Below are 14646 nucleotides of genomic sequence, written 5' to 3'. Positions count from 1 at the left end.
ATGAGTCAAAAGCAACCAAAAATTGCATATACTGACAAAGATGAATCTACAATGAGTAATTTTTTAACAGAGCAAAATACAGTGTTTAAACTCTATTCAAGCTTCTCAAGCAACAACCCTGAAGAAAAGCAATGAAAAAAAAAAAATTTGTCTCAAATAACACTATGCTTAACCATCAATGCAGTAACTAGTCCTGGACTAGGATACAAGTTTATCTAAAGAAGAAAAAACTACCCAAAATGGAGAAAATGGAACAAGAAAGTTTGGCCATTTACCCTACCTGACCAATTAGTGGGAAATATAACTGAGCTATATACAACTTATCCTCACTTTTTTGGTAACGAGAATCAAACTCATGCTTGCACATTAGGACCACCAAGATGCGAGCTGCCTATGTTGACCAATACAAAAGTTTTAGAAGTTCAACATTGTAAGGAGAACCTGTTAAATCATCCAAACACACAATGCACAACATCCTACCTTTGCCCGTTGTGATAAATCATCGTGATCCAAGGTGAGGAATATTTCCTGAATTAAAACGGATGAGAGATAATTTCTGTTCAACAAAGAATTACGTGAGAACCATCCACCAACAAAGGCAAAATGTAACCTCTAGAAAGGGCACCTTGAATAAATTGTTCACATTTGAGAAAATTTTGACCTTAGCATATATTTCATTAGTAAGTAAAACAGAGAGAAAGGTTAAATCAGCTAAGAAAGTTCAAAGGAGAAATGGGCATAAAATCATAGAAACTATATAAATTTCAAATGCAATAACCAATCATGGTTATAATCATGGTGTTTGAAAATCTATCAAGATCACAATATGTCCCAAGCTTTTCAGAGATGGTTCATCATAGTTCATTAGCATATAACTTCTTATTCTGGGTAGAATCTCACATTTAACACATTCTGATTTTTCACAAGTTGGATAAAGTCTTGATACACATTACAGCCAACAATAAGAACATTTAACAATGGGACCAATGCATCTCTGTGCATCCATCAAAATCTGAGTAATTTTACTTATACTGTGTGTGCATTTGTGCAAAACACATACACATCTCGAAAAGTAATTTAAGTTGCAAAAATCAAAAGGTACACTGATAAAATCATAAAAACAAGAACCTATTCCAAAATGTTCATTTGGGATTTCTACAATTTTTTGCATTAGTGCCAAAAACAAATGCATAGTTATTTTAATTTCCAGAGAGATATTTATAAAAGACACGCCCCTAGCATTAGCATTCTTCTGAATATGAAGCATAAAAAATGTTAGCAGTACTATAGACGAATTAGGATTCAACATGTTAACTGCATTAACGACTATAATTACTAATTGGACAAAAACAGCTTCCAAATCTACCTATCTGAAGGATCTCTCCCAGGCATTTCCACAAAGAGATCATGATCACATATTATTTGCAAGAAGGTCAGTTTGCAATCATGCAAAACTGATTGGCAAACCCCAGCAAACTTGTCCATATACAATGAAACCTGGAAAAAAAGATCATCAGCCTAGATTCTAAAAAGCTTAGCTTGTCTATCTCAATATATGTCACAGCAAACAGAGTATAGATATCAGAAACAAGTTATAGCACGTCCATTTCAAGGAGCTACTCATGTACAACTTTTGGCCTTTTAACAAAAAAAAACCTATATTTAATAAAGCGAACCTTGCAACAAATTATGGAGATAAGATATGCATGAGAAAAATAAAGAAATAAACAAACATCATCTAGAATGTCCTACATAAAAGACTACAAGTCACCGGTAAATAATCAATTGCAGAAAGAAAGTGATTCAATGGTGGTCAAGCAAAGGAAATTGTAAGGCAAGAAAAGATTTAGGCCCTAAAAGATAGATTGATTTAAGCAAAATAAATTTAGTGAGAATAAAAAGGAAAACAAAAAAGTGAGAAGATGACTTTCCTTGCACTTTGTACAGGAATGCATTTATTTAAATGTAATTATGCATTAAGCATTTCAAATTCCTATAATTTCCCTTTCATAGATATAATAGTGGATATATTTTCTATTAATTAGGAGTCAGGACTCCTCATGATAAAGAAAAAGAGAAAACATTTACACTGCACGTAGCTTTTTCTATCATCTAAATTAATGAAAATAATCCAACATAACAGGACTCCTTCTATGGCAAGAGACAGATGCTGAGTTTCCATTCAATCATACACCATACTTGAGTTCATTTAGGACTCTTAGGGGCTATTTTCTTTGATAAAAGTCAAAGTGACCTAAACTTAACTTTTGTGAAACACAAGTTGTGTTTATATGATAGGAAGTCAGATTTCCTGAATTAAAGTTACAAACAGATTCAAAGTTTGTTATGGCACAAGAGAAAATGAGACTGTGTTTACACATTGCTTTCACTTTCTTGTAAGTAAAAACCTTTCTGTACAAAGTCAAAATTGGATAGTCATGTCTTTGAAGATGTGCAGTTTCATTAATATATGTCTCTTTCACAAATAACAATCGTTAGTAGATGCCAGTTCAGGTATAAGACCACACTGAAAGGGGCACTTTCATCAACAAATGGAACTAAAACTGCACTAAACTTGGGTCGTATCTAATAGATAACTGAGTTAAATATCATCTTGTGAAGCTCTGGTATAGCTTTTGGACATTTTAACAATATTTACAACAACAATATCTCTCTTTCTTTCTTTCTTTCCACCATCAAAATTTTGCTTGGGAGGCTTCTACTTCTGTCATAATGAAGTAACCCCAGTTAAGAGATGAAATCCCTAAAAAAACCGCTACATAACTTGAGACCTTTGGGCAGGCTTCCAGAGTACTCAATTGTTCCAGCAACACCCATGTTTCCCACTGTTTGCCATGGTAGCATGTATTTCCTTTTTCCTGTTTCTAATAATCTGTTTCTATTATATTTGAAGGCATTTTTTAATAACTTCATTAGTATAATGGACTCCAATAAAATGTTCCCGACTTCTCACACCTTCAAGCTTGATTAATTTTCTTCATTCACAAACATAACTTTTTAGCAATATGTATATGAAACAGAAAAGGCCTTGCAACAGCCTGAAAAATGTCAATGATATCAACTATATTCCAAGAAAAATGTCAATGATATCAACTATAGAATAAGATATGCTTTAAAAAACAAATCCTATCAAGGAACTGCAAAGTATAAGATAACATACCAGTTCAAAAACTTGGCGTGGCTCAATGATCGACAACAGATCATAACAAAAGAAAGCCAGACTACTATTCAAGCGTTTAGCTAAGCTTAAACCCTTCTTGCACCGTTCATGAACCTCTGTTAGAAGGCAATCATAAAGCTGCATGATACATCGGAATACACCTTCCTTTAACTGCAATGGTGGAATGTCTTCACCTAGAGGAAAGGAATCATAAAGTAAAAATAAATACAAGTGAATAACACTAAACTCAAAACTCAAAAGTGAACTGCTTGTCACATACATCTCCATCAACATTGATATTGAAACCTTTAATGCAATAAAGTGATAGGATTATATCTAACTTTGAAAGAAAAAATGTGAAAATATTGTTGCAGTCTCAAGAATATATGTAAAATTTGAGTTTGAAGAATTATTTAATGCTTCTCGGTGGCAAAAACACAGTTTTCCATTTTTGTGCAAAAGTTGTAAGAAGACAGCCGAACAAGAATCACTAGATGCTTTTTTTTTTCAAATGAATACCACCTATATCATTATTGTACCTGAAGGAAGACTGTGGTAAAAGAGACGATTTTGTTCTAATGCCATTGACTTTACAATCAACTCCAAAAAAAACCATGCCATTGCCAAGACATCATCATAAACAGGCCCGACTCTATATCCCTTGGCCTGTCAAACAATAAACAAGAGAATTCATAAATTAATAAAGATTAAATGAAGCATTATACTAATCTCACAAAAAAGTGCATCCAAAGCATAATTACAATCAAGGATTTTAATTTCAAATGATATCGCCCGTATCAGGCGGTAGCGGTCGATTTTGACCGTCGCCACCCACTACGGGATGGTATCAGCCTAGCTGCGGTGAGGGAAGAAGAAGCGTCGAGGGAGAAGGCGCTCGGAGAAGAGGGAGAATCGGGAGAACCATGACGCTTCCCGATCTCGATCTAGGAGGTAACGAAGAGGTGACAGCTCGGCTTCTTCTTCGCCGCATTCTTCGCCGAAGGCCGAAGACGTCCGCGGCCTTCAACATCTTCGTCGAATGCCGCAAGTGAGGAGAAGTTCACGTTCTTCTCCTTGTTTGATGCGACAAGGAGAAGAAAAAGAGGCGACATCACCAAGGCAACGTACACCTCCTTTTTCTTATTTTATATTTTTTATATTCATATATTGATTTTTATATTATATATATATATATATATATATATATATATATATATATATACACACACACACACACACACCGAGCGATACTGATGTATCACTCGATACGCCCGTACTGTACCATACCGAGCAAAGCTTGATACGTCGGTACGATATGAAATTACGAACCTTGATTACAATTGTGATATGAAGAGTGAACTCGAAGACATTAAAAATTCTACATGAATTTTAAGTTCAGCAAAGAACATAATTTTGGAGGTCATTCTAATTATTCTGTGATTAGTTGTTCATACTCATACAATATATGCATTTAATTCATAAATACATCAGTGTCAAGCGTGTGAGTACCAGGCTCATCATTTCCCTGTAAAGAAGTCGCATAGACAAAGTCATTGGAACATGGATGAATTGTTATTATATAAATTTTCGAACAAACAATTCTATGATAAAAACACCCCGAGGTATTACTATAGTGCCTATTACAATGTAACTTCCAACACTGTATACTCAGCATAATTCTATGCTGATTATTGAGTACAAACAAAACACAATTGCTACCATAAATGCTATATATCATACAGAGTTACAGACAACCAATGCGTGCCCCCTGATCTTTCCAAACTGAATCAAAACCCTATTTCATTTTCGCCCAGTTGGGCTTGGTCATTTAGACCAAATGCCAAACACCCCTAGTTATATGGATCAAATTTCCTATGACTTGTTATATTAGTAGAACTAAGCAAAATAGAGACTCCCCTAACCGCAATAGTTCTCTCTTCTTTACAACCCTGTTAAACCAAATAGCAAACCGAACCAAAAGGTTTAATTTAGCAATAAATTGACCTGCCACCAAATTGATTATACTGGTAATTGGTGTTTGGTTCAACTGCCCAATCAGTTAGACTGACACAATCAACCACCATCAAAGAATGTAGAAATATAAGTGTAATATATATATATATATATATATATATATATATAGACACACACACACACATTCATGTCTATAGAAGCAAAATCAATGCGTGGATAAGCTTGCAAATATTACTACAATCAAAATCCATCTCCATCTGATATGATTCCACATCATATTGATCAGGTAGATATCTTCCTCAATTATCTCAAATATCTTTTTTCCTTTTTTCGCAAATGGCTAAATGAATTGTTTCAGAAAACAAAATTTAGCACAATTACAAACCTCCAGAACCTACCAGCAATGAACAATTACACAGAGCAGGTTTATGATACTTCACAAGTCTGACTATTGCAACTACCATTATTATCTGAATGCAAACCCATAGTGGAGAGGCCTGAGAATAGTATGATAACCAACCGTCCATTGGGTTTTTGTGTCTCCTTGATCACATGAGATAGAGAACGAAACTTAAAACAACTCTTTACTTGTATATAACTCGGAAATGCAAGATCTATTGCTGCTCACAGTTGTCAGTTTATACATATCATAAGATCCAGCATTAATAATTCAAATCCTGTATAACTGCTAGAATTTAGTCACATAGTCCATTCAGAAGAAAATATGAGTAAATCTTGACATTAAATTAAAATCGAGTAGTTTATGACTAATCCAAACAAAAAAGTTCATTCCAAGTTTAGAAATTCAGAAATTGTAGCTTTCATCTTACACATTGCTGGCTTGCTCACCTTACCAATGAAGAAAATATAAATCATGGACCAAGGAATGGAAAACAATAAAAGATGAAAGACAGCATACTACTTGAAGTTGCATCAAAAGTGAGAATTTCTCACTCCAAAGGAAAAAGCATATGAGATGTAGACAATATTTCCAAACTCCACTATAATGAAAGCACAGAAACATGCACAGGTATAACAAACATCACATAATTTAAGAGGAAGATGTAATATGGATTTATTTCATAGGCAAGTTAAAAGATTAAGCTTCTGTTGGCATCAGTTACAATAGGACTTAGAAACCAGAAGATAACTCGTTTCCAAGAGACTGCGAAAGAATGACTCTAAGATGAACAGATATGCTCTGTCCCAGGACATTGAAGCATACTTGGACATTCGAATACCCAAAGAAAACAAAGTCAGATCTCAACATTACCTTACTACGTGCCAAGCTGCCCCACACTGTAGATAAACCAGGGTATACAGGTGCTTGCCTACCGCCAAAGTCATCAAAAGCATAGTCAACATATTTAACTAGAAAACGATTTCTGTCAGCCCCATCAGATGACTCTTGTTGTACCCTGCATGGTGGTCATTAAATCAAAAGTAATACTTCACATATGTGACTTAAAAAGAAATGAAAGTGGTATCTTGTATTCTATTTGCAAATGATTTAATTTATTATCAGTTAACAAATACTCCATATTCAACTGATGAACCTAATACAGAATAGAAATTCAAGAAATTAAAACAATGAACAAAGTCTCGTGCAGCCAACAATCAATCACAAGTTGCAGTTCAGAAGTGCCTACGAGGTTAATAAAAAAATTACATGCATCTTCTACATACCAATGTGTATGAATAGACATACTCATCCATGAGGACATAATATGAAATTATGAATCATACATGAATCATGTACATTTATGTATCCCAAGAGCCAAATTAGAGATAGATATATCAAATATCATCTTGCTTTTGAGACTAATTGACCTGAATTAGCAAGCATATTTGAGTGGTGGAACATTTGGGAGTATCTATTTCAGGTTTAATTTATGGATGATTCATCCTCTTGTTTACCTTTTAACTTCTTTAATATCAGCAAATTCTTTTCTTAATGAAATGAAAATGTCTGCGCTTAGAATAATGAATTTTTTTAGCATACATTGAGATAAAACCAAAAAATAACACTATAGAAAATATCAATGGAAATGCATACCTGGTCAAAATATTGACCATAGCCCGAAATGCTGCAACCTACAAAATTAATAGTAAAGAAACAAGAAATTGCAATCAAATTAATTCCAGGGCCAAAACAAAACAAAAAAAAAAGAAAACTTGTACAAAAAGAAAATTGGCACTTAGCTACAACAAATTTTGAGGAACCAGATGACCAAAGTGAAATTTTCGTCTACAAAAGATGAACAGAACCTGCAGGGTTTCCCCGCCATCACCAATAAGATGAAGGAGCAAGTTGAGTATTGGTTGGAGAAACTGCAGTAAGGCGGTAGACTCAACATTCTTCAAGCTGTTAATCGCCTGCATAATCAGCATATAAATTGTGGCCTTAGGACAGAAAATCCAATTAGATCCTCAGACTAATGATCGACAACAGCAATACATGTGACACTCATACACCTTATTGGATGGAACTATTTAATAGTTCAAACAAAATGGAATTAGCAATCAATTGATCAACACAAAAATCATATGTAAGACACTAAAAGTTGTCCAGCTATTTAAGGCGAATCCATATATATTGAAATTTCCTTCTAAGGCCACTTGATCTTGAAATCACCCTTTTTAACTTCTCAGCTATTTAATAGTTCAAACAAAATGGAATTAGCAATCAATTGAGCAACACAAAAATCATATGTAACCATAGACACTAAAAGTTGTCCGGCTGTTTAATAAGGTGAATCCATATCTGTTGAAATTTCCTTCTAAGACCACTTGATCTTGAAATCACCCTTTTTAACTTCTCAGAGGGAGTGCAGAATTGTTTATATGCAGTATGCACAAGAGGATGTTAAACTAAACAGCCAGGAGAAACTTAGTTGCAATGCCAACCAACCAATAATGAGAAACCACATAGTTAGCTGGTTCAAGTTTGTGTTATATGGCAACAGTTATCAGATGATTGACATGATTAAAACCTTATTAATAAATGAGAAAGTCAAAAGAGTTCTTAGCTCTCATTAATGACGCCCATCAAACTAACAATATTACAGAAGGTGACAGGAGAATTTCATCATTCCAACTAAATGATATTGAGGTAAATTTTACAACAAAAAAATATCAAAACCTTACATGTAATCTAGAAAGACGGAGTTATCAAATTGCTAGTAGCCCAATAAAGTTCAGAGGAAAGTCAAAAATTAAGGATCCTCCATGATCTATCATGTAACTGAGTAATTCAAAGCTTCTCATAAGCCAACCTACTCAAACTTAGAGTGTCATCACACTCCCAACCAGAATTTCAGAATCCTGTCAGATTGATACCTATTGACCGATATTTACTGGTGTAGTAAAACAACAATATTGGACTATATAATTCAATATCAGTCATGTCTTTTTTTTTTCAAAACTTTCAATGACGTCGAGCGGTAAATGTTGGTATGCAGTACTGTATACCACTATCATACCCATCCTACAGGATTTTATAGTCTTGTATACCACTAAGTCCCTATTAAAATGGCCAATTTTTATTTTTCAGATAAGATAATACAGAATTACAAGATTTCCTTACAAGTAAGGTTTCTTTCCATAAAATCTTTTAGTATGATTGGATCTTGAGTAAAATATGTTATAAATAGTAGTGAAATCTTGAGTCATAACATAATCTGATGACTTATGAATTGAATATTTGGGTTCGTTTGTGGCCTGACAGTTCAGCTGTTCCTCTTTTCTCCCTTAAATAGTAATCAGGATTGAAATCCAAACAGAGATTAAGTGAACAATTACCGAACATCATCATCATGAAAGTTTCAAAGGTAGAAACTAAATAAAAAGCACAATAAGTACCTCAAGAAGCTCAGATCCCCAAGGTGGACTTGTCCGAAGATTATGCCGATCATACTCGAGAAAAAAGTCACGAATTCGTTCATTGACGGGAATCAAAGAGGAGCACAGCCTTAAACGTAATCTGAAGACATTTTTCCCATCCTCTAGAAAGTCCAGTCTCTCCTGAAAAGATAACCCAAAAGTTAAAACCATAAGGATAAAGTATGAATTTTCAATTTATAAAGGATCAACAAGCCACTTTGAGAGAATCAGCACATTTAAAACAAAAAAGTGTCTAGAAAGAGACATTTGCTTTGGAACTTCCCCATAATGAATGTACAAGTAAAATAGATACCTTGCTACTATCTTGGAGATAATGAGGAACTAGCTCTCTCAAAATAGGTAAAGATACATCAGACAACAGCCTGAAAAGGGCAAAATCAAACTACTTAAATGATGAAAAGCATTCTCTCATCTCAAAGGAAACACAGACACATACAAGTAAACCCATAGTTAAAATTTGACGATATGGCACACTCATTCAAAATGGCAAAGAAAATGAAAACAATCCATAATATGCAATGTTTCAATCAACCCAAAACTGTTTACAACTTTCGAAGGGTAGAACACCATAAAAGCTGGTATAACAACTCCTGTGTAATGTGAACACAAATAAACAAAATGAGTATAAATGAACAAGTTCGCAGATCTTGGCATCTGCCTATCATACCTAGTGCTTCATAACTTGTTAAAAAAAAGTTTGATTACCAAGAGTTGCCCACTGCAATTCCATGCTGCCTAAGATTAACCCAGACATGCGTGTAAAATATTTAATATCTATAAAAAACCATAAAATCAACTGCATTTCATTTTGAGAAGGAACCACATGTGAATTTATTCATTTAACAATGGTTGGCAGGATCAGGCAATTCTGGACTAGTAAGGTTGATCTGGATTGGAATATGCTGATATCAAATGCAGAAAACACCAATTTTTAAGGGGGACCCATCAGCTTTAATAAGAAATCAACCATAAAGGAAGCCAATCCAACCAACACTATTGATCACAATGCTTTCTAGCCAAACTCAGAAGTCCAGGCAATTTTCAGATATTCCACAGAATTTTAATCCCATTATCTGATTTGATCAAACCACTTCTCACGATCCTAAATCTGAAGACCAATCCAAAGGACAACCTACTGAATGCCAGCTCTCATTGGATAAAATTAGTAACTTCTTGTCAGATTACATGATGCACATGGATCAATGACCAACTAGCTCCAACCAAACAAGGGTGCATTGAAAAAAGGTCCGAGCCCATATGATACTCAATCAGACTTCTGATAGTTCAGCGATTGAAAGATCACATTTGTGGTTAATTGAGTGCAGTTTGAGCCATTTAAGTTTAGGATTTGAATAACTCCACTAAGCAAAGTTTTTTTTTACTTTTTTATAGTACTTTCAAAAAGACTTTTAGTTGTAATGAATTAAGTGCAGAGTCAATGTAGCACAATCTCTTAGAGATATTTGAAGTAAAGGCATCTTTTTAGTAGATTATTTATTAGGCATATTTGCCAAAAAAAACCATTGTGTATCTAAAATTTAATATAGCCTGTCACCACAGGCCTCAAAGATTTCACCTTCTTTAGCTGCATGGATTTTTTTTTCCCAACCTTTAGTTTCATAAAGGATAACATACTTGAAATATTTCATTGTCACGATGCAATTTCACACACTTTTCTCTGAGCCTTCTTTGGTTATCATCCATGATAAATTTCCTTCCACTTAACTCACTTTTCCTTGCCAGCACTCTACAAAGTTTGTATGTCATATGTCTGGTCCACCTTAGTGTCTCCATCGCAATCTTTTACCAAGCCCACACACATGGTGCTTGCATCAGTAGTTGGTAAGCCAAGGTGAACTTTGGATCCTTAATTAAAACAATCAAATCTAACTTCAATATTTACAAAAAAAAATTACCCGTACGATAAAGGAATCAACCCCAGCATGCATATCAGCATCAGCATCTATCATTATTTATCACAGATCTTTACACATTAGCACGTACATACGTTGCCATCAAAGAAGATACCTTCATTTCAATAAATCTTGTGTTAGACACACATATATTCAATGCCAGTTTAAACCAAATGCCTTCGTGTTCCAAATCAATTCATTACAATGGTTCAATATTGTATTTCTTGGTCACAATGGGCTTATAATAAAATTGCAAATCGCAACTTCAAACACCAAATAACGTCAGCTACACCATAGCCAATATACAGGATTGTGTTGTCTCACCCAAAATAATAGTTTAAGAGCACAAGATACCAAGTAACTAAAAGTTCTCAAAACTAGATAGGGAAGTTTTTGCTCTTGGTGTTACCAAGTCAGTATCATGGTGTTACCAAATTTAGAGGAACAACTGGTGAATCCAATTCCACAAAAAGAACATGTAGGCATCAGTTGTACAACATTACCACCGCCAATTATCACCCTTAAATTATATTGACATACCACCCATAATGACATTGCAATATATAAATACTAATAGATGCAACACTTACTGAATGTGTGTGGACAATGGAAGTACAGCATATCCAATAATTACCTGCACGTGTAAGCAACTATCAAACAGAAGTACGTGTAGTTTGTTCCACATGTCAAGAAGTTATGTAGAATTCACATAAAATCAACCAAAAAGAATGATAAGCACGTACAGGCTTGGGAGCTTCAAGTTTTGTTTGAAGATCAACATGAAAAAAAGTGAACAGAAGATGATGCTGGGTTGTCAAAAGAGCAGGGAGACAAATTTTTATCTCATCATGATAACAGGCCATCCTAGCACCAACTGCAATTTGTGTATGAGCACATTTTTGAAGAGTTGGACCTAAGTCGTTGGGATACACAGCCTGATCAACAAAAAACAACAGCAGCACATCAAGCTTAAGTAATGTGAACTGAAATTGATATGACGAACCAAGTCAGTCTCATCAATACAAACCTCTAATGGCTGCTTTCGTATGTCAGCATCATCCTTTCTCATCTCGACTTTTATAAACAAATTTCTTTTGCGGCTCAAGTTAACAGTCAAGGGATACACGTGTAGACAATGGAAAAGTTGCAAGAATGGTTCATTTCTAGTCATCATCCGAAAATCAAAAGCTTGAAACTGCCACAAAACAAAATTTTGAAGTGATTTCATTAATGCAAGACATCAAAGTTAATAAAATTCAAGCTTAAAAGGGATAATTACTTAATTCTCTGGCCCTGAGATTAAAGTTAATTTACAAGCATCAAAAAGTTCCGAAATGGGCAACAGCTTCCTATTCAGAAAGAAAGTCCCATACAATTTGCCTTGGAAGGAAGCTAGGAGAGGAGGCAAAGAGTATAATAAATATAATTTGAAATATAGTTCATAAAAACAGTAAAAATATTTGCACCTTGTTTAATGTTCTAAAAGTCCATGATGGCAGCAATAATTACTATGGCAGTTCAGCCAGCAGCATACACAATCTGACATGCATCAAAATTTTTGGAATTTTAAGTTTGTAGCAGACAACTTAGTAAGCCGAGGGCTGCAAATGACATGTTATACACATATTCCATGTAACAACCCACAAAAAACCATGCAAGTCAATCAAATATAGTGCCCACTTTGTCATAAATAATTAGATTTCAACTGATAGGATATGGTTATCCAGCAGACAGATGTTCTTATCTATCTGTGCTTGTGTTTGTATGGGTTAGAAACAAAGCAATGATAGTAATGAGTAAACCACAAATGGATTCTAGGATCACTTCCTTGACAATAATAATCTAGGGCATGGAATATTCCATTGTTTTTGGTGATATTTCTTCTATTTTGTTTCTTTCATCTATTATGATATCTAACAATTACATTTTCCACAAATCCTACGTGAAAAACATCAATAATGATCATTATCAATTTGACTTTATTCAAATTCGTAAATTAAGGTACTGGGCTTTAATGGGCTCATGGCATCTGTTATAACCCTGCTATATACCTCATATAAAATTAACATCTCATTATCTTCAAGAACTCATGCAGTTAACTATTCAAGCAAATCAGTGTTGTTTTTTCAAAATTTGGCACCAATTGACATTTTTAATCCTTTAAAATAAATACTTCTCTTCCGTCCAAGAGCTGATGCCACTCAAACTCATGAGACCAACAAACTAGTCCCATGAAACTGCTGTACTTCTAGCTTAATGTTCTGCATCTTAGCCCACATAATTTCTCTGGATGTAGAGGCATGTGTGGATCCTCCTGTTGTCATCCACCAACAATTCCAATGCCTCATTCATAACAAAATATAGTGGCTTGCATTGAGGATTTAAATCTCAATCCAATACCAGTTTCAGTTATTGGTCATATGGTACCGATCTACCGAGCGGTATACTATCTCATGCCACCTGATATCACTATAAAATACAATATAAATTAAAAAATACTACCAGCCCTTGGTTGGGCCAGCAGATTCTGATCTGTACTGACTAGTATAGCTAATATTTGATTCCTCTGTTTGCCTTCCCGTTGATCCAGTTTCCAAAGTCATGCTGTCCTTGGATCTTAAAAATGGCATGTTCCAATCAGCTTAACCCCTTGACAGATTTGGTTGCTCATATTACTTCATTCATAGAGTTGCACAGAGTTGCACAGAGACTTAAGTCCATGGAAAATGGCAAACCAATACAAAGCAAGACGATGGACTTCAAATTAGTACTCCAATATATATTACCCTGTGTTCCAGGCACATCGTACTAGACAAGAATAAACACGATGCTAGAAGTTCACTACATTAGTCCACTCTATTATTTTCTTATTCTGGACTCCCACAATCTCCACCAAAGCATATTCTTCAAAAGCTCTATATTGTAAAACTTTGGAGGATGACAAACAGATCGACGACCAGAACTTTTGATGACAATATTATTTTTCATAAAATTAATAAAACAACAGTAATTGAGTGAAATCTCCAATAATTCCAGATAAAGCTTCCTAAAACAAGTTCATCCAGCAAGTCAGTGGTAAAGCAGTACTATTGATCATAGAAGGATAAGTAGAACTTGACCAAAAAAAACTTACATCATCACCAGAAGAGTCAGGATGATCTTCTCCCACCGGTGTTAAAGCATTAACACGAATGTCTTTCCGGTCAATGCCAATGAACTTCGAATGACTACTCCTAGATCCATCCAGACCATTGACGTGATGCTTTCCAAAAGAAGTTTCAGCCTCATTTGAGTCAATAATCATACTTCCTCCTTCAGAGATATTATCAATATCAACAGAGTTTGCATGAAGCTTTTCAACCTCCAATCTCAATACACCTTTCACAGGCTTATGTACCTTTCTCTTAGGGTCCTGAGAAAAACAGAAAAGACAAAACAAGGGCTCACCTTGAATGAAACCAATAAAAAAACATTTAAAAACATCTGAAGCTACCCATTTTCATCCAACACCTCAAAAAACTGTATTTGTCAAGCAAGATATCAGCAAACAAGATCTTAAAGAGAGCTCCTTTTTTTTTCTTTCAAAGCACTTAGAAAGATATGCTTCTACAGAATTCCTTCTGGGAAAATACACTTGAATGCTAAATTCACTACAAAGCAAGAAAAGCGACAGGC

The 14646-nt window shown here is 34.6% G+C and overlaps 1 protein-coding gene across 2 annotated transcripts in view; it reads right to left on the bottom strand.

The window, feature by feature from the left end:
• Positions 1-14646, bottom strand: part of LOC135624738 (guanine nucleotide exchange factor SPIKE 1-like) — a 30406-nt gene that overhangs the window by 7752 nt on the left and 8008 nt on the right. The window contains exons 10-23 of one of the 2 annotated variants that reach the window (XM_065128650.1): positions 14105-14383; positions 11999-12166; positions 11715-11906; positions 11562-11605; positions 9351-9420; positions 9017-9178; positions 7424-7531; positions 7212-7249; positions 6429-6573; positions 3721-3847; positions 3182-3375; positions 1367-1497; positions 481-556; positions 281-391 (exon numbers count right to left, since the gene is read on the bottom strand). In XM_065128650.1, the coding sequence (XP_064984722.1) occupies positions 281-391; positions 481-556; positions 1367-1497; positions 3182-3375; positions 3721-3847; positions 6429-6573; positions 7212-7249; positions 7424-7531; positions 9017-9178; positions 9351-9420; positions 11562-11605; positions 11715-11906; positions 11999-12166; positions 14105-14383 (1845 nt within the window). The remainder of the gene's footprint in view (positions 1-280; positions 392-480; positions 557-1366; positions 1498-3181; positions 3376-3720; positions 3848-6428; positions 6574-7211; positions 7250-7423; positions 7532-9016; positions 9179-9350; positions 9421-11561; positions 11606-11714; positions 11907-11998; positions 12167-14104; positions 14384-14646) is intronic. The other variant, XM_065128651.1, reaches the window with a different exon arrangement.

The sequence above is a fragment of the Musa acuminata genome, chromosome BXJ2-10 (assembly GCF_036884655.1).
Source record: "Musa acuminata AAA Group cultivar baxijiao chromosome BXJ2-10, Cavendish_Baxijiao_AAA, whole genome shotgun sequence".
In the NCBI taxonomy this organism is placed as follows: Eukaryota; Viridiplantae; Streptophyta; class Magnoliopsida; order Zingiberales; family Musaceae; genus Musa; species Musa acuminata.
This window is presented reverse-complemented; position numbering and strand designations above follow the sequence as displayed.